The sequence below is a fragment of the Schistocerca nitens genome, chromosome 3 (assembly GCF_023898315.1).
Source record: "Schistocerca nitens isolate TAMUIC-IGC-003100 chromosome 3, iqSchNite1.1, whole genome shotgun sequence".
NCBI classification, from domain to species: domain Eukaryota; kingdom Metazoa; phylum Arthropoda; class Insecta; order Orthoptera; family Acrididae; genus Schistocerca; species Schistocerca nitens.
The window spans coordinates 403,809,463-403,830,703 of record NC_064616.1 but is presented as its reverse complement, the minus strand read 5'-3'; the positions used below and the strand labels follow the sequence as shown (position 1 = coordinate 403,830,703).

The 21,241-nt window shown below is 38.2% G+C and overlaps 1 protein-coding gene and 1 non-coding gene across 3 annotated transcripts in view; both read left to right on the top strand.

The window, feature by feature from the left end:
* Positions 1-21,241, top strand: part of LOC126248340 (isocitrate dehydrogenase [NAD] subunit gamma, mitochondrial) — a 133,846-nt gene that overhangs the window by 60,791 nt on the left and 51,814 nt on the right. For both annotated transcript variants that reach the window (XM_049949240.1, XM_049949241.1), the window contains exon 7: positions 15,760-15,991. In XM_049949240.1, the coding sequence (XP_049805197.1) occupies positions 15,760-15,991 (232 nt within the window). The remainder of the gene's footprint in view (positions 1-15,759; positions 15,992-21,241) is intronic.
* On the top strand, positions 10,462-10,535 carry Trnaa-cgc (transfer RNA alanine (anticodon CGC)). The gene has a single exon. It is a non-coding gene; the product is annotated as a tRNA-Ala (tRNA).

Here is a 21,241-nt window from a genome sequence, read left to right as displayed (position 1 = left end):
TATATTTTTTCACTTGAACATGTGATCACAATGTTGCAAAAACCTGTTGTTTATAATCTTGGAATAAAGGTCTATCAATAACTAGCATGTTTTCCAGAAGTTTTTTTAGACAATTTTAACAGAATTAAAAAAAAAATAATAATTACGATGTGTCAACTAAGCTGTCGATACCAGCACTGTAAAATCATATGCTTCTGCTTTGTTTTAGAATATGTCTAATTGTTGAAGTTTTTGAAAAAGTTATTTTCCATTTATATTGTAAGACCAGTAAGTCATTAATCTTAAGACTCGTTTGAGGTGATCCTTTTATTGATATATCCTTCAAGATAGCTTTCAACAGTTAAGTAACCAATCATCTAATATTTGACTGAAAACTATTTTTCATGCATTGCTGAAACAATAGTTAATTCAAACTGTATGAGCCCACTTAATCAATAATGTTCTTACAAAACACACAGATTCAATTACATAATATTCCGCTTGCTATTTTAACATTTTGCTATACTTAACTGTCATTGTGTGACCTGAAACTTGTAATTTCAGGAAGGCCTTTCTTGTATGTTCGTACCTGAGTAATCTCACTAGCAAAAGATACTCAGTAATTCATGTTGGCCCTGTTTTTGTTTCTGAAATTGAAGATCAGTATTTGAAGAATGTGAGTGCCAACATCTGAGGAGTCAATATGACTGTTCGCTCATCAGACACAAGGGTGCACTGAATTAAAAATGAGTTGGTGGTTTGTCATCTGTCAGTCATTGTCTTTGCAACATTTATACATTTCAGTGTTTAATTAATAATTTCATCACTTTTTTTTCAATGTATTTGCTCTGTGTTCTACAAATATTTGACTTCCAATTACTTTGTTTATTCTGTGGCTTTGCCATAGTTATCTTTGCATTTATGTGCCAAAACAGCAGAATGTCAGTTATGTATTATTGTTCCTTCAACTACAATATACAGGAAATACACACCACAACATCCTTGTGCATTTGCTGAAGAGTTAAGTTTACCCTTATTCCAATGACTGTGGTCTGTATGTGCAATTTTCAGTTTTGAAGCTCTTGACCAATGGCCACATGCTGAAATGGGTTGATAGTGAATAAGTGAATGATGACATAAGGAAACAGTGATTATTTAACTTTTTAAATAGTGAAAGTGTGAAAAAAAGGTTCAGTCTTCAAAACATCTGCTTTCAGGTATACACATTGCACAAGACAATTAAGTGTGCAAATCAAAAATATGTTGACACCTGTACCTGATATGATAATAAGATTGCATTCACTGCATCTTAAATGAGTGCTGGTAAGTCAGATAATTACCTGTCAGAGAGGTGCCAACTGTTTTCTTCTTGATATGCACGGCATGAAGCTTCACTTCCTATACATTCTCGTAACTTTATCTTGAAATCTTAGTGAAGGAGCATGTATAGATCAGAATTATTATTAGTATTATTTTCATAAGGATGGAATGAGATTCATGAATTTAAGCTTAATTTTATGTACAGTGAAGAAATGAACTTCATTAACTTTTGTTGAGTGAGGTGTTACAGTACTTAAGACTCTGGTATTGTAGTTAGGAGAAATAAACAAACATCAGTCCATCCACCAGGGTATCTGCTGTAGTGTTGGTAAATGAGGAATACACCGTGCACATTTTTTTGTAGAACCTAAAATTTCATTTTCAGTTGTTTTGCACTGCATTAAATACAATATTTAGGATTTTTGTAGATGTCTGCAAATTTAAATGTGGACTATATCATCTACAATAACTTTTCTTACAGTTGCAGTGTTTCCTTGTATCACTGCTGTTGCAGGATATCCACTGTGTCAAACAGAAAGAGCCATCTATCCAAAACACATGAAACAAATTTTTGACTACTGTCTTTGAAAGAAAACTCAAGCGAAAGAACAATGGCAGTCTTTTTACATCCACACTACTTTTTGTAATCCTGTAAAATCACATTGTGGATGGCAATCTTGGGATTGACTCATTCACTAATTACTTTGTTTCATCCTCTCCATTGTTAGCCAACCTTTTTAGTTATCATTAATTCAGTATGAGGGTTAATAATGAATGTTTCTTCATATTTCAAAAGTCATATTGTAAGACTTTGGTACTGGTGTATTCAAAAAACTGTATTCATTCCATGGAATGAAAAATCAGTCAAAGTTGCAAATATTTTATTTTTCATTCGATGACTAGTTTCAGGCCAAGACCCATTTTCAAATCGACCTACAGGACAGAAAACCAAATTTACACTCATACGTAATACAGTTATTACAAAATTCTTAAACATATGCCAAAGATACAGAACACATCATTTTAAACTTACATAACAAAGTCCAAAATGGCATTTCCGAAGATGTCAACAAAATGTGTAATGTACATTCACAGGGCATACAGATAACTGGTAGTTTATTCCTTCCTCTGTCGTAAAGAAACCTTGGGAAGGGGGTGCCCTAAATGGATATAGGAAACCTTTTTATTTATTAAATTATTCTACAACCATCAAGAATACAATAATTCATACAATTGTTTTGATTCCCTTGCTGCATTGTCAACTCCTCGTTGTTTTCTCTACTTTGTGATGACAGTTTTACTCATTTCTGAACAGACGTCGCTTTAAGTGCCATTGTGTCCATTTATTCTGTTGCCTCTGTCTATGTCACTAATTGGTTATTCACTGAACATTTGTAAGGTTTTTTAACTAGTCATTCAACATTTAATACAAAAGTATGTCATAGATTTATTAGCATCTAAATATGTAGATTTACTGCAGACTACTTAGTGCATATTGTAGAGGAGCAACTTCAAATCTTAATAGAACCATTAAGATTACAGTTGTCTTCCTGTCCTCTTTACCCTCTGAAGCATTCCAGGAGTGCAGCAAAATGTATCCTTGAAGTAGTGTTCCTTTGCTAAAGATTTTTCTGTTAAGATGTTGGACAGCAGCCACTACTTATATAAAAAAAAAATTGATCTTTTGCTAAACTGTGTTATTACTTGATTAATTTACTATCTAAAATTTCAAGACTTTCACATTAGTATCATTTCCTTTCCTGTTCATTCATCTTAAATCATCTATACTTCAGCTATATCTGTAATCATACCTTGCATTCCTGCATTAAATTTTTTTGTCTAGTTTTATTGTAGTTCAGTAACTTAAATTATAATCTACTCTGCTGAAGCTTTGGATATAATGTTAACAAACCGACTTTTTTTGTGATATTGCAAAAATTATGCACTTGGATGGGTGACCATCTGGTCTGCTGAGTGCTCTTGCAAGTGTGGTGCACTCGGCCCTTGTGAGGCAAACTGAGGAGGTACTTGATTGAGGAGTAGCGGCTCCGGTCTCTTAAACTGACATGTGGCCAGGAGAGTGGTGTGCTGACCACATGTGCCTCCATATCTGCATCCAGTGATGCCTGTGGGCTGAGGATGACACGGTGGCCGGTCGGTACCATTGGGCCTTCCAAGGCCTGTTAGGATGGATTTTAGTTTTAGTAGTATTTCTCCATTGTAAATTACCTTATCTTTCCATTACTATAACGTATTTGAATCATTTTTGACTGAGACGTTATGTAGTTGTTGACTTGAAAGACAAGAAGAGGTCTTTGATATATTGCAACTGTACTCGGGTTCATTCACTACCTATTTTTTCACGTGGCTCATCTGCAAAGAGGGTTGGTAGTGAACAGTTGCATTTGCACCCCTAATACTGAGTCATATATTGGCTAGCCTTTGAACAGCAGTGAATTCAATACACAATTATCTATACCACAACCTTGCATAAAATGAGGTACACTATACAGGTTCAGATTGAAACTTATTTATTTAAAAATACACACACACACACACACACACACACACACACACACACACACACACACACACACACACACACACACACTTCTAACTTTGTGGCCATGCATATTAGAGTTAAAAAATAAATCCGATCTGGATAAATGATAATCAGTGCAATTTGTACACATGGTTTATTGTCTCGCACCTACACACTTTCTTGTTGTTCCTTCACAATTTATTCGCATACACTGGCATCAATGCTTAAATTTGTGCCACTTTGCCACTCCGAACTTGCCACCACAACAGACAATGACCAAAAGTCCCACTTTCACGCTCATATACCCAGTCCTGAGTCGGGTCATGTGATACTACGTTAATCAAAATAATTCCTAAACATGGGCACATTTCATTTACAATTTCATTAGATTTAAATACTTAAACCTGAATACATTATACAATTTTACACACATTTATCACCACGTAATTTTATAATTCATTGCAATTAAAAAAAAAAGCACTATGCAACGGAACTATGAATGCTCATCAAAACACAAAACAAGTACTTTCATGTCCATTTTGCATTACTCTATTTTTAATTTATGACATGCTATCAGATTTACATAATTAGAAATAACTCCATGTTTTGGCACAGTTTCACACCTCTCCCTTCATTTGATGAGGTCTTTGCATGAAATATGAGACATACAAATACTTGTCTGGCACTACAAAGCTCAAAACTGAATTGTGTATTCATAATAAAATAATGACTTAGTTTGCATTTGTTCTAAACATCTTTATAACTTAATTCTACTATGAAACATTTTGATTGAAGTACATCAGCCGAACATATTATTTCTGCTGCTGTGCTTTAAATTTAAATTACAAACTACGTAAAAGAGCTCATTTTCACATGACTTCTATTTCAATGATTAGGTATCCAGCAAATCCAAGGACTCGCATTACAAGCACACCCTACATTATTAACTTAAGTGCAAAGTCATGTACAGTAATATATGCAGTTATGTAACCAAGTAATTTAAACCATCTGAAACTGCTGAATGCTGCCTTCTCTTTATCAGGGAAGATGAGTCTATAAATGTATTCACTTATGTTTGTGCTTTTCACATACCATCCTTTTTCGTAGCAGATATTTCCATTGCCAGCAAAACTGCTGTCTGGCCATATTATCCCCCATTACCTTACATACCCCCACTTCATGGAGACATTACCTTAGTAATGGCAACATTAAGTAGCACCAAACACAGCCAACCCATATTACTTTTTATTTATATCACCAAAACATGTAGAACAGTGTTACAGTGGTGAGTTAATGAGTTTGATTATTGTCATCACAAAATGTACAAACATTGTCTGACAGTGTAGCCAACCTAATTATATAATTAGATAGTCTCATATTGTGGCTGATTGGGCTGGCAAAATGCAAAGAAATTTGTATTATATAAATGCCCATGTTAGTCTAAATGTAGGTTGACACTTACTGCGCATTAACACTTCCACTTTTTACACAGTTGTTTCTGTAGTTGCACGAGGTTGTTGTAACTAGAGCCTTGTGTTCACAGCTTTATGCATTGGAATGCAGGCTTTCCAAACTTGTCAGCCAGCAGTACTGTGCTTCCTCTCGTTAGCCAAGCCATCCTATCAAAATTTGATCAAATCCTCTTAAATCTTGCCTAGACATTCAGACCCATGTTTCCCAGGAGTCAGGCTTTCCAAACCCTTCCAGGAACATCCTGTGTTCACTGATCAGCTGTTATTGGGGTTTATACAAATGGAAAACATGCACACAAATCAAACACAAACATGGCATAATTAAATATATTCTATTTCACCCCTCAAATGTTCCCAATCAGGAGCTCTTACATAAATAAAGTCCAAATATTTGCATGAATTCCTATATCATTTTTGCACATAATATTAGGCAATATCTTGAAACCCATTCTTTTCTGCCATTTCCATGAATAACTAGATTCAATCAAAAATGGCAAATAAACTCACTAAGGTCATAAACTTTTACATGCATCCACTTAGGCATTAGTGTTCTTTCCCTCACTTCCCTCATTAACATCTTATAATAAGCAAGTTAATTATTTCCCATATGCCTCTACAATTTGCATATTTGGTAGGTGCCCTACATGAGTATCCCAGCAACAATCCTACCCCCGCACACCAGTATCAACTCCAGGTTCAACAGATACATTAGAAATTTTAATAAAATCTCAACTATTTTTAAACAAACTATTTGCAGAGTCCTCCCTGCTTCTGTATTCTCCACACTCATTTATACAGCAATAGAGACTATATATACAGTAGGTTTCAGTTCCTGTATGACTTTTTCCAACAAGGCTTCTATCATACCCACACCAGTTGTGAAAATTCATTGCACAACAGATTCACTTAATGCAAATACGTACAGTATAATGAAGTTTGTTGACCACCAAACAATGGCATTGCAACATACACAGTACACAAGTAATCCTCCAATTATAAATACGCATATACATAGCCCCCAATAATTTTTATAGCTGCATATAATAGTCATATCACACACCCTAAAATTTTTTAACTAGACACAATAGTGTACATGGGAATCTCTCACTTCCTTACCCTTTATTCTTTCACCACATATTGTTTCAACTCCATTACATTTCTCAGTCCATATGGCTTTTTGGACACTGGATATACTAACCTATATGCATTAGGGTGTGGACAACCAGTTATCTCGAAGTGCCATGGTATAATTCAAATAACTTTTTGATAGCACCTTATCTCCCTCCTTGAACTAGGTTGTCTTATACCTTTCTCTGTGCCTCCTCTGTCTCTCATGTGCTTTCTTTAACATTTGCTGTCTGGCCAGCTGCATCTTCTCTTGACTCGTCAAGCCTTGAGATGGAAAAAAATTAATGTGTTCTGCTATTAGATTGTCTGGCTTGATATCTTTCATGAGCAGCTCATAGGGTGAAAATCCTGTTGCACAACTCTTCACTGTGTTCATTAGATCCTCGAACACAGTTATGTACTCTGCCCAAGTTCTATGCCTTTTACTGCAATATGTCCTACATAGACTACCCAGCTACCTCATATACCTCTCAGCCAGGTCTCCCGCGGGGTGATACACTGAAATCCTTATATGCTTTATCCCAGATCTTTGCATAAATTTCCCCCCTAGAAACAAATTGTGCTCCATTATCAGACAGAACATTCTCTGGTTTTATAACATTCACAAAGTAATCTTTCTCTAGCTTGTTAATTATTTTCTGGCTAGTGGCCTTTTTCAGTGGATACAGCTTTAGAAACTTGGAGAATACATCAATAGCTAATAGAACATACTTCACACCCCCTCAACCTGTTGGCAGCATCTCAAACAAATCAATAGCCAGCAGTTCACCATTTCTTTTAGGAACAATATTCTGCATCTTTCCTTGTACTGCAATAGTACTGTACTTCACTTTTTGACATTTGTTACAAGAAGGCAACTCTCTCTTTACCCTCCTGGCCATGTTGTTAAAACTAACGTAGTCCTGCAGTATTTCCAAACATTTCTGAGCCCCGTAATGCCCATGGCTAAGGTGGGTGTAATTGATTAATGTTTCCACATGCTCATCTGGAAAACATCTCTTCCACTCCTCTTTGTCCAAGATTCTTTGGCTAAATAAAATCCCCCTTATAAATTCTATAATATTTAGCAATTTTTTCATATTCTTTACTTCCAAAGTTTGTTTTGATAATCTTCAAGGTTTGGTCCCCATTCTAAAGTCTCCTCATGTCCTTACAGATGGATTTGATTTCCTTCCCTCCGCCCACTCCTTTCATATACAGTATCTGTAGTTCTTTCTCGTCTCCATTGCCTTTATGTTCTTCTCCAGTGAAAGGTAACCTTGATAAGGCATCAGCCACATTGTTGTCTGTGCCTTTTACATACCTTATCTCATAGTTAAATTGTTGCAGAAACATGGCCCATCTCATGAGTCTATTATTTAACAGCTTACATTCTTGCAAATAGCTCAGGGTCTTATGGTCTGTGTAAACAATCACTTTCCTACCTTCCACATATATCCTGAACTTCCAAAATACAAAAACTGTGGCTAAAAGTTCCTTCTCTGAGATACCATACATTAATTCGTGTTTGGACAGCATTCTGCTTGCAAAAGCGATTGTCCTGTGCTCTGTCTTCCCATCTACTACCCTCTCCTGGAATAGCACTGCCCCTGTCCCGTAATCTGAGCTGTCTGCCCCAATACAGAAAGGCAAAGACAAATCTGGGTAGTACAAAATTTTGCTGTTTTTTAAGCTATCCTTATGGCTTTAAATTCCCTGTCGCACTCAGATGTACAGCACCAGCTTACACTTTTGTTTAGTAGTCTACATAAGTTAGGTGAATTCAGGATATAATCACTTTTCCTATAGAATGAACATAGTCCTATAAATGATTTCAGTTGTTTCCTGTTTGTTGGCACCTTGCAGTCAACAATAGCCTTGATTTTCTCTTTATTCGGCAAAATGCCATCAGGGGTTAGCTGATGACTGAGAAATAGTAATGATTCTTGAAAAAATTCGCATTTACTTAAGTGTCATTCCCCCTTTAGATATAGCCTTGAATACATCCTCCAACAGCTGACAGTGCTCTTGCCAATTGCTACTCATGATCAAAATGTCATCTACATACACTGTCAATTTTATCATTAGTTCATCACTCATCACATGACTTAAAGCCCTTACAAAAACTGCTACAGATATTGATAAACCAAATGGCACAACTGTAAACACATAAGTCCTTCCTTCAAATAAGGAAGCAGTGTACTTCCTGCTCTCTTCAGCCAATTGCACCTGCCAAAACGCTGAAGTCAGATCTACACTGGACAGAATTTTAGCTTATAAAAATTCTCCAACAGCTCATTCATGTTCTCTGGCTGATCATTTTCTTTGACTATTATTTTATTTAGCTTTCTTGAATCCAATACTATTCTTACAGAACCATCTCTCTTTTTCACCAATACTATTTGATTACAATACTCACTTCTCCCCATTTCCAGTATGCCGCTCTTCAACATCTTCTGTATCCTGGCCCTTACAGCCTCTTTATCAGCTATTGCTGTAGGATAAGGTTTGGCCTTTATTACAGCATGTGGCAATACCCTCAAAACATAATTGAAATCTACAACTTTTCCAGGTCTGTCAGAGAACACATGCTTATGTTTATACAATAAATCTGTAAGCGGCACCTTTCGTTCCTCATTTAAATGTCCCATTTCATTTACTATTATCACATATCAGCTGTTCGGTACACATTTCATCACCTACCTCATCTATCCTCTGTAAATGAGTCATTGTCTCATCCCCTTTAAATTTTATTCTTTGTCTGTTTCCACCAGCATCAAATGCTACCACTCTGTCTTTTACAAAAATGCTACAGTCATATTTGTGCAGGAAGTCCACATCCAAAATTACATTCAGTGCCACACCACAAACCAACTAATATCAAAGCAATAATCACAAATTCCAGAGATACTTCTCTGCTGATGCGCTTACTACATGTCCCAGTTGCTGTCCTAATTTTGACTCCTGTAGCTGGTAGTTCTATTAATCCTAAACATTTAATTTGCTGCCAGAAAGATTCAGAAATTGCAGATAAACTTGAGCCAGAGTCAAATAATACTATGTCTGTAATTCCTCCCACATTAATATCAATTATTGGCTGTATCACCACTATTTCTACTCTGTTCAACCCTGATTCCTGTAATAAATCACTTGGCAATTTTAAATTTTATTTTACTCCATTCTTCAGGCAATAAAGCTTTATGTAATTTTGCATAGGATACCCAATCACTCAAATCATAATCAGCTTTCAGGCTTGCATACTCATCAGTTAAGAAAACATAGGTTTCAGTTTTATCTTCAGGGCAACCTATGGCAACATTCTCCATATCATTACACATTTCCATATCCACATTGAACTCATTATCGCTTCCACAGTTATCACCTGCACCCACAAGCACAGTAACATTATCAGTAGGTATTTTACCAGCATTTTCCACATTGTCCCATACACCATTCATATTAACCTTTACATCACACTGAATAATCCTCTCCTCACCTTTTCCATAATTCTCCGTACTATTTCCGATAAACATCTCTACCCGTTCATCACAGCCATTATTCCTGTGAACATTGCCCCTTAGTTCCATTTCCACTTCTGTTTCCCCTTTTGATGAAACTATATCTGTCTCTAATCTTTTAATGAATTTTGTTGCACACAAACCAATATTGTCCTCCTCTGCTTGTAATTTCTCTTCCCTCTTAAACATGTCATCAATGTTAAACTCACAATGTCCATTGCTGATATTAGCCTTGTTCCATTTTTCCTGTTATACCTTTTATCTCTATTTCTGTAATTGTTAAAACCTCCCCACAGATTTTCATTTCCTAAGACAGCATCATATGATACATTCCAATTTCCCTATTTTCCTTGCTGACTTTATTACTCATCCCATCATGTCCTTGTCTGGCCCTGTTTCCAGAATTACCAGCCCCCCTGCGGACCATAAGTGAGCTTTTTGACTGCCTACCCTGTCCATTTGTATCTGGCATTCCCTCTATTCTCACACCTTCTGTGTCACTCCTCCTCTGATCAAAAGCACCGAGCGAGGTGGCGCAGTGGTTAGCACACTGGACTCGCATTCGGGAGGACGACGGTTCAATCCCGTCTCCGTTCATCCTGATTTAGGTTTTCCGTGATTTCCCTAAATCGCTTCAGGCAAATGCCGGGATGGATCCTTTGAAAGGGCACGGCCGATTTCCTTTCCCATCCTTCCCTAACCCGAGCTTGCGCTCCGTCTCTAATGACCTCGTTGTCGACGGGACGATAAACACTAAATCTCCTCCTCCTGTGATCAAAATTGTCTCTTCTCCCCCCAAAATTTCTGTTATCTTTGTGGCCTGCTTCTTCAATCTCTATCCTGATTATTCTCATCACTTCTATCCTCTCTCCACCTCTTATGATTATTACTGTACTCATAATTAATACTGTTTCCCTTTTCACGATACATTCCACTCTCCCTCTGTTCCATGTATTTAGGTCTGTAGCATAATGCCCTGTCCATATTATCCACAAAATTAAGAAATTCTTCCACTGAATCTGTTGCACTGTGAATCAAATCCTATTGCAAATGCTCTGGTAATCTTCTCTTTTGTGTGGATATCTCTGTTAATTTACCCATTGGCCTATCCAGATGATTTAATTTATCCAGTTCTATAACACAGAACGATCTCATACTTTCCTTTCCACTCTTGTAAATGGATCCATTCAAAAAATCGCATTGCAATCTTAATTGTTTTGCCTGGCCCAAGGTTTTCAAAAGTTTTAAAATCACAAAATTTTTTTAACATTTTGGTTAGCTCATGTTTGAGCTCCCCCTTCTAACTGCCTCTTAACATATTTAATTTTTGCCTGCTCACTCATCCCTGTCACAAAGTTATCCTCACACACAGCTAAAAACTCAGCTGCATGGTATTTACTTTTTTGTATCCCACATGGATAGGCGGTGTGTGGGTCTGCTCCTGTGAACTGCTCACAGGAGCAGGAGAGGTGAAGCACTTCGGTACTGCATGTAACTTAAACACTTTTAATCGAGTCAAAAACACAAGTAAATATAAAAGGCATACATAACTTTGGCTAGGATGAGCACGTAGGTGTGAAGCCGTAGTCCATGTCTAATCTAATACAAAGTCTCAATAGCAAGCTAGCTCACTCGGTAGTAGTAGTGATATTTCCAGGCCATCTGCTCGTGATGAAATGGGCAGAAATCAATGTCTACCTCTGTTTCTGAAATAACATGCATTTCTGTTCCTGTGCCTGAATCTGCCACACAAGATTGCTTTGCACAGTGTCCACCTTGGCTACTAGTCCCTTCTCAACCTCATCAACTCTCTCAATAATTCCTTCAACAATTTTAACCATGTTTTCGACTTTATCTGTAATTTGAGGGAATTTGAGATCTAGCTGATAAAATTTTTCACTCACTGTCTTTATTTTATCACTAAGCCTCAATTCCATATCTCCAATTTTTGAATCAATTTCTCCAACTATTCCAGATTTAAATTCCCTATTTTTGACTCTATTTCTCCTAATTTACTACTAAATTTTACAAAAAATTCACTCAGGTCACTTCCTGGTATCCAACCTATTTCTTTTGGCATGCTAGGGCTACTACAGTTACTCCTAACATCCACTAATTTGCCTTCACTTTGAGTTTCACGCATCTCATCGGCCATGGCTAATGAAAGAGCACAATTTTACAATGTAGCTGTTGGCTGTACTTATCTTTTATATCCTCGTGTGACGCAACATCTGCAGTCAGCAGTGGCGGCACAGCTATGCAATAGATCATAGTCGACGGCATGGACATGCAGCAAACTCAGTCAGGAGCGATAGGACGGGCATGGGCCCCTGGCAGCATGTAGACGTGTTGGTCGGTGGCACGGACATGGTATGATCCTCGGCAGCACGTGGATACAGCTTCATCAACTGCTTTACCCGCAGCAACACATGGACACAGCACGGACGACGGTTTTACCCGCGGCAACACGTGGACACAGCAGTGAAGATTGCGTGTGTTCGGCGCCTGTGGTAACACATGGTCAACACACCAGGCTGTGTAAATGACTGCATCACAATCATGGTGGCCCTACATTGGCGTAACCAAGCTGCAGCGCGTATCTTGTCCAGTACAAACACGCTGCTACTGCTAATGCACTGATTGAGCTCAGAGCCCCCACACTGACTGTTCAAAAGACTAAACATCAGACGGACACCTGAGCCCGAAATATTATGGAACAGAATGAAAACAAAAAAGTCCTATCCCAGCTAAGCCTCCAATGGCAACTGTACTCGGTCTCTTCTGCAAAGGTGGTTGGTAGTGAATGGTTGCATTTTGCACCCCTAATACTGAGTCATATATTGGCTAGCCTTTGAACAGCAGTGAATTCAATACACAATTATCTATACCACAACCTTGCATAAAATGAGGTACACTATACAGGTTCAGATTGAAACTTATTTATTTAAAAACACACACACACACACACACACACACACACACACACTTCTAACTTTGTGGCCATGCATATTAGAGTTAAAAAATAAATCTGATCTGGATAAATGATAATCAGTGCAATTTGTACACATGGTTTATTGTCTCGCACCTACACACTTTCATGTTGTTCCTTCACAATTTATTCGCATACACTGGCATCAATGCTTGCATTTGTGCCACTTTGCCACTCCGAACTTGCCACCACAACAGACAATGACCAAAAGTCCCACTTTCTCGCTCATATCCCCAGTCCTGAGTCGGGTCACGTGCTACTACGTTAATCAAAATAATTCCTAAACATGGCCACAATTCATTTACAATTTCATTAGATTTAAATACTTAAACCTGAATACATTATATAATTTTACACACATTTATCACCACGTAATTTTATAATTCATTGCAAATTAAAAAAAAAAAAAAAAAAAAGGGCACTATGCAACAGAACTACGAATGCTCATCAAAACACAAAACAAGTACTTTCATGTCCATTTTGCATGACACTATTTTCACTCAGCATTTAATACATAATTTTATTCATAAGCACAGAAAATTAAAATCAGTACTAATTTATGACATGCTATCAGATTTACATAATTAGAAATAACTCCATGTTTTGGCACAGTTTCACCCCTCTCCCTTCATTTAATGATGTCTCTGCACGAAATATGAGACATACAAATACTTGTCTGGCAGTACAAAGATCGAAACTGAATTGTGTCTTCATAATAAAGTAATGACTTAGTTTGCAGTTGTTCTAAACATCTTTATAATAATTCTACTATGAAACGTTTTGATTGAAGTACACCAGCCGAACATATTATTTCTGCTGCTGTGCTTTAAATTTAAATTACAAACTACGTAGAAGAGCTCATTTTCACATGACTTCTATTTCAATGATTAGGTATCCAGCAAATCCAAGGACTCGCATTACAAGCACACCCTACATTATTAACTTAAGTGCAAAGTCATGTACAGTAATTATATGCAGTTATGTAACCAAGTAATTTAACCATCTGAAACTGCTGAATGCTGCCTTCTCTTTATCAGGGAAGATGAGAGTATAAAGGTATTGACTTGTGTTTGTGCTTTTCACATCCCATCCATTTTTTCATAGCAGATACTTCCATTGCCAGCAAAACTGCTGTCTGGCCATATTATCCCCTGTTACCTTACAATATGGAGAATTATTTTCTGATGTACGGCACAGATTTTACTGCAGCAGTACTTGTTCTTCTTTATGATTATCTGTGAATGTAGGATAAGAGAGTTCGTAGATCCTGAACTCATGTTGTATACTGTGTTAGTTGTGTTGTTCTGTGAATTTTCCATTTTGAAGTTGTGCGATTCAAAAGTCAATAAGCATGAAAATTGTGTTGTATCAAAAGAAAAATTCATTTGTGGAAACTTTGAAGAGATTGAATAGCTGGCCCGAACTTACCATCAGGAGTCAAAATTTCAGTACTGCAGATATATTCAAGTTCTATCTCATAGAGGTAAGTACTGGCCAGTCTTCTGTTTCTCTGCAGTTTTAGAATTTCTTAGTAAATAGGGTGTTTCTGTTCAGAGAAAATAAATATCCTTGTGTTGTCAGCCTGTTGCAGTACATATTCACTCATTAGCCAGAACATTATGACCATCTACCTCATAGCCAGTATGTCCATCTTTGGCACTAATAACAGAGGTGACGCATCGTGGTGTGGAAGCAATGAGACCTTGATAGGTCACTGGAGGTAGTTGACACATCATCTGCAAGCACGCGTGCACACACACACAACCTAATTCTCATAAATTCTGGGGGGGGGGGGGGGGGAGCTGTCATGCCACATTCAATCACATCCCAGATGTGTTCGATAAAGTTCAGATCTGGTACGTTGGAGGACCAGTACATTAATTGAAAGTCACCACTATGTTCCTTGAACCACTCCACCACACTGGCCTTGTGACATGGTGCTTTATCTTTGGTCTGCAACCAGTGTATGATACTCTGTGGCCATCATGATGCCTTGCGTGAGCTCCAGTGGACCAATGGATGTCCACATGAATGTTCCCCAGGGCATAATGGAGCCACCACCGCTTTTCTCTGTCCTGCAGTACACATGTCGAGGAGCTGTTCCCCTGGAAGATGGTGGATTCGACAAGATGAAGAAGGTATCAAGATTCATCAGACCCTGCAATGCTCTGCCACTGTGCCAATATCCAGTACCGATGGTCACATGCCCATTTCAGTCATAGTTGCTGATGTAGTGTTAACATTGGCACATACATGGGTCATCGGCTGCTGAAGCCCATCATTAGGAGTATTCAGTGCACTGAGTTTACACATACATGTGTACTTTGCCCATCATTAAAATCTGATGATGTTAATTCCACGACAGTTCACTGTCCATATTGTTTCACCAGTCTGCCCAGCCTAAGACGTCTGACGCCTGTAATGAGCGGTGGCCGCCCAATCTGACGATGTCTGATGCGGTTTCACCTTGATTTTGCCATGTGTTGAAGACACTCACCACAGCACTCTTTGAACACCTGACAAGTCGTACAGTGTCTGAAATGTTAGTGCCGTGCCTCTGGGCCATCACAATCTGCCTCAATCAAACTCAGATGAGTGGTGCACTTTCCCTATTCTATACACGGACAGCAGACACACTGATACTACATGCACTGTGTGGGTATGCCTGATTAGCAGTCATTCATTGCCAGGTGATGCTGCTATTGCCTGGATGGGTTTATGTTGATAGTTGGCCGTTGGTCGTAATGTTCTGGCTGATCAGTGTAATTGCTATTGTTAAATTATTGTGTAGAGTAATGTCATCTTGACAGCTGTGTCTTTAATGCTTTACAGGAAACTTTCAGATGGACTGTTTCTGGAAACATCCCGTCAGGTAGCAAAAGATTATCCGAATATAGAACATAATGATATGATCATTGACAACTGTTGCATGCAACTGGTTTCTAATCCACATCAGTTTGATGTTATGATAATGACAAATTTGTATGGTACAATAGTATCAAATGTGGTCTGTGGAATAGTTGGTGGTGCTGGCTTACTATCAGGAAAGAATTATGGAGACCATGTAAGTTGTTTTCACCTTACATTGTTCATACTGATTTTAAACTGAAAAGTTCAGGTTTTCATACCAAAATAAAAAAACACATTGTCCTTTAGATATGTCTGGTGTTTGGGTCAGGCGTGCTGAGAATACTTAAACAACTAGACAGAAAAAAATAGTTCTTGGCCAATTTATGTATTATCTTTAAGCAATTTTGATTTTTTTATGGTGTTGGTTTTATTGCTGATGGCTTATTTTTCAAGTTCTTTATTTTTTGTCTTATGACATTTTTTTACAGTGTTATGTTGAAAATTAAAATATTCTTACAAATTCTGTCAAATTTATTGGGCATATAAAATGCATTTATTTACGTTGTTGGGAAAGAAACTAGTAATTACGTTAAACTTATTGAGTCTAATCAGTTATAGAAAAAAATTCTATACTTGTAAATCACTAGAAGTTTTTCAAAAGAAAGCATAGTCATAACATCAAAATTGTATACCTACTTAGAGTTTATACTGGGACATGTAACAACAAGGAATTGTGGGTTGCCTTGTTTTGTTGGATATAGACATTTCCTGCTGCCATGGAAAGTTGCATTTCCACTAAATTTTGAAGGGATTTGTATGCATTCAGAAGATCTACACCATCCAGACCTGCCATTTCCGTTACTCATAAAAGACTTGTCCAACATCAGCACCGATAGAGATCACTACCATCATCCTGGGGTTGAAAAAAGAATCTAGGGCTATGAACACAGACTTTCATAGCTCTGTGACCATAAGAGTTGTCAGCCTAGTTCAAAGATGCCACCTAGTGTATTTCACTATTTCCTGTACCTTTGCTTGAAGTATTTGCCTCTCCATGTGGGTGCCAAGGTTTGTCGGTTTCATCACCTAAACAACAAAAATGTGAAGACATCTTCAAACTACTTTACCATGGAATAGAGTTTATAGGATGTAGGGTCTTTCGTAGGGTAAGTATAGTGTCAGGTTCATTAAGTAACTGGCACATTTAACAAACGTGAGATTAATTTATCTAGTGAGAACAAAGTGAATGAAAGTATTCAGTGCTTGCATGTGGTAATTACTCACGTCATCACTGTGTAAGAATTCGACTATTTCTTCAAAATATTCTTCCAGGTAAGAGTCCATGGAAAGCCAAGAGTTACAGCATGTTGTTACTGTAAGAAGGAAAAAAAAAAGTTCAGCTTTCTCCCCTGCTTGTCTTTTCTCTTCAGAAAAGCTGTAAATACAAATTCCCTGGCTTTCTTGTGTTCAGGAAAGCACCCTTCTTAGCTGCAGTGTTAAACTCATAAAGTACCTTAAAAATTTTCAACTAGATTCAGTTTGTGTACCCAGCACTGAACATAACTTTATGTGATCTCCAGTGACTGTTCTTAAGAGTTGACGCATTTGTTCATATATCTGCATTGGACATAAATGAAATGTAACAGCACCATCAAATAGTGATGTGTTTGCCCTAGGAGGATCATCACCTCACTCAGTCTAATACTGAATGGCAAATATGATGTTACGAGGGACCATTTGCCTTCAAAAGGTTGAAATGTAGCATCAACATCAAAGCATTCTTGCTAGAGTGGCCAGAGGTAGCATTTGTGTGTGTGTGTGTGTGTGTGTGTGTGTGTGTGTGTGTGTGTGTGTGGAGATGTGCCTGCTTTTGTGAATGTGAGTGTTTTTTCCTTTTCTAAAGAAGGCTTTAGCCAAAAGCGTAGTATATATTAACACACTTTTCAGTGTGTCTGTCTGCAACTCAACAAATCATCTTTATGATGAGCAACAATCTGTCATTCTCATAATTGTGCTGATATCCCAACCTAGACTTCACACTGATAACACAAAATTCACTATGGAGATGGAGAATGGTGATATTTTTTCAGTTTTAGGCAAATTGGTGTGATTAAGAATGATGAACACTTAAGCCATTCACTGCCTTGTGTCACAGTGGGACAAGTGTCTCAACAGCCAGGGTTAATACTTCTAACATACAGGTGCTGGTTTCTGTAATTATGCCTCCAGTCATTTATTTTTGAAAGCCTCTTGCATAACCTTTCTTTCCTCTATGGAGGATAGTAATTTCGCCTCCCTTCAATTTGTGGCCTGTAATAAGCAAATAATCCACAAGGGACACTTTACACACATTAGTACCCTTTCTTCCTAATAAATACTCTTTACGAGGGCTATTCAAAAAGTATCCAGTCATATAAATTGTTGTATGTGGGCATGTGCTCTCTCTTGTTTGTGTGCATGCCTGTTTTCTCCCCTCACCCCCCCCCTTCCCCCTCACCCCCCCCCACCCCCCACCCCCGCCTGCTCCCCATGACTGCGGAAACAAGAAGTCACTGGCTAGCCATTGACAAGTGAACATGTGTAAGTTGTTGGTGTCTGATTTTGAATTGTGGGTAAAATTACAGAAAAAGGGGAACAATGTTATTGCATCCAGTGTGTGTTTTAAGCTTGGCAATTCTCAAGTGGAAACCATTTGTAAGATTTGACAAATGTTTGGGGATGAAGCAGTGGTCATCACCCAGATGAAGAAATGGTACAGCTGTTTCAAATATGGCCACTCATCAGTGAAGAGTGCAGCATCGTCTGGTACGCTCTCAGTGTCCGCAAATGAGGTTATTGTTGATCATGTAAGGATACTGGTGATGCAAGAGAGACAAATGATGATCAGAGAACATGTAGACAAGATTAAAATTACTATTAGGGCCATGCATTCCATTTTAATGGAACATCTGAGCTTCAGAAGGATCTTTCAAAATTTGCGCCCTTCAGCTTATATGGTTTTATTATCCCTCCATGTAATGTGAACTTATGTAAGTAATCCCTGTTTTATTTTTAATACTCCTAGTGCTACTTACAGTTTTTGATATGGTTGTTATTCTCCTATGTTGATTAAAATATTTTTTTTAGGTAACCATAACTTCTGATGAACATACACTTACAAGGGGAAGGCCTCAGACACAGCCAGCCGATTCAGCTCAGGTTTGGCAGGTCGCTTGTGTACAACCTAAAACGAAGGACTCCAAGATATTTCGGGTCAACACCCCTGCAATTTTGAGAAAATCACCCCTAAAGGTTATGATGAGCAATCAACTCAAATTTGGAGGGATCTATAGATAATTGTAAATAGAGCATTTTTCATCATCAGGTATGGGGTCCGCAAATGCAAACTTTTCCAGAAATCGAGGTAAGAAACTTTTACAACTGCCGCTTCTGTACCCACATGGTAAACGCTTTTCGCCAACAGCGCCGATAGCGCAGTGGCCGAGGTAACTGGCTGGGAATCGAAGAACCCGGGTTTGAATCTCGAAGAAACCTAGTGGATGTTATTCTTTTCGTTTGTATTTTTCCATATCTCAATTGATAGGGATAGCAGGGTCAATAAGGTTAGTAAATCGATAAGGAATGATAATAATAAGGTAGGCAAACTAATTTCTCAAATGCCATGAGTTAGTAAAGTATTAAACTTTTAAGCCTTGTCACATGAAAACAGCTCCGAGTAAGAGTGCTGTGAATTCCTCATGAGGGATCACAGATAGCCAACCGCACGACGCTTATTTACAGCGAGGCATGGGACAGAATGCACACGGGGAGAGTTATGTTGTCCCGGTTGCCTCTTCGTCATATCATAGTTGTGAACCTGGAAGAGTGAAGGTGTCCAGCACGAGCCTTATAGAAGTCAATCTGGAAGAGTTGTTTTCCGTCATTAGGATGCCATGAACCTCGCGGATACATGTAGTGATTTTTCCATCGTTAATGCACTGAATGAAATACGTTTTGTGAATGAATACAGTGTTCTTCCTTAAGTAACATATGATGAGTACTGTATGTAGTTTGTAGTAATTAGCTTGTCTGTTATGCCATCTCTCTCTCTCTCTCTCTCTCTCTCTCTCTCTCTCTCTCTCTCTCTCTTCGTTTAGTCGGTTCAGACTCATCGTGACCCCATGAACCAAATCATGCCACTTTTTCCTGTCTTGCACTTTCTCCCGTAGACCTTCCAGGTTGGAACACATTGCTTCTGTGATGCCATCGATCCATCTCATCCTCTGACGTCCTCTTCTTCTAGTTCCTTCAATCTTCCCCAGCATTAATGTTTTTTCCAGCGAGGCATGCCTTCGCATTGTGTGTCCAAAGTAGGTCAGCTTTTGTTTTAACATTAGACCTTCCAGGGAGAAATCTGGTTTAATTTGCTCCAATATTGATCTGTTGGTTCTCTTTGCAGTCCATGGAACTCTAAGAAGTTTCCTCCAACACCATAATTCGAAGGAGTCAATTCTTCGCCGTTCAGCCTTTCTAATGGTCCAGGTCTCACATCCATACATCACAACTGGAAACACCATAGCCCTCACAATACGGATCTTTGTTGCTAGTGTTATATCTCTGGACCTTATAACCTTGTCAAGGTTTGACATCGCCTGTCTACCGAGCAACAGGCGTCTCCGGATTTCATGGCTGCAGTCGTCGTCAGCAGAGATCTGGGAACCGAGATAACTGAATGTGGTCACTACCTCCATGGTTTCTCCTGCTATATCCCACGAATTGGTAGGTGTAGTTGCCATAATTTTCGTTTTCTTCACATTCAGCATAAGACCGGCCTTTTCACTTTCGTCTTTCACCTTCAGTAAGAGTGTTCTCAATTCTTCTTCACTTTCTGCCAACAGGATCGTATCATCCGCGTGCCTGAGGTTGTTGACATTTATTCCAGCTATTTTAATTCCTGTTTCTCCTTCATCTAGCCTCGCATTCCTCATGACATGTTCTGCATACAGATTGAATAAGTACGGTGACAGTATGCAGCCTTGCCGGACCCCTTTCTGAATCTTTATCCGTTTCGTTGTTCCATACGTAGTTCTCACCATGGCTTCTTGGTCAAGGTATAAACTCTGTATCAGATGAATGAGGTGATCTGGTACACCCATGTTTTTCAGTACGTTCCATAATTTGTTGTGATTGACGCAGTCAAAGGCTTTGGCGTAGTCAATAAAGCAGAGGTACACATCTTTCTGGAATTCTCTCGCTTTTTCCATAATCCACCGAATGTTAGCAATTTGATCTCTAGTTCCTCTTCCTTTCTTAAATCCAGCTTGTTCTTCTGGTAGCTCTCGATCTAGATATTGGCGAAGTCTATTTTGTAAGATTTTCAACCTAACTTTGCTAGCATGTGAAATAAGTGTGATTGTTCGGTAATCTGAGCATTCTTTAGAACTTTTCTTCTTTGGAATGGGGATGAATACTGATCTTTTCCAGT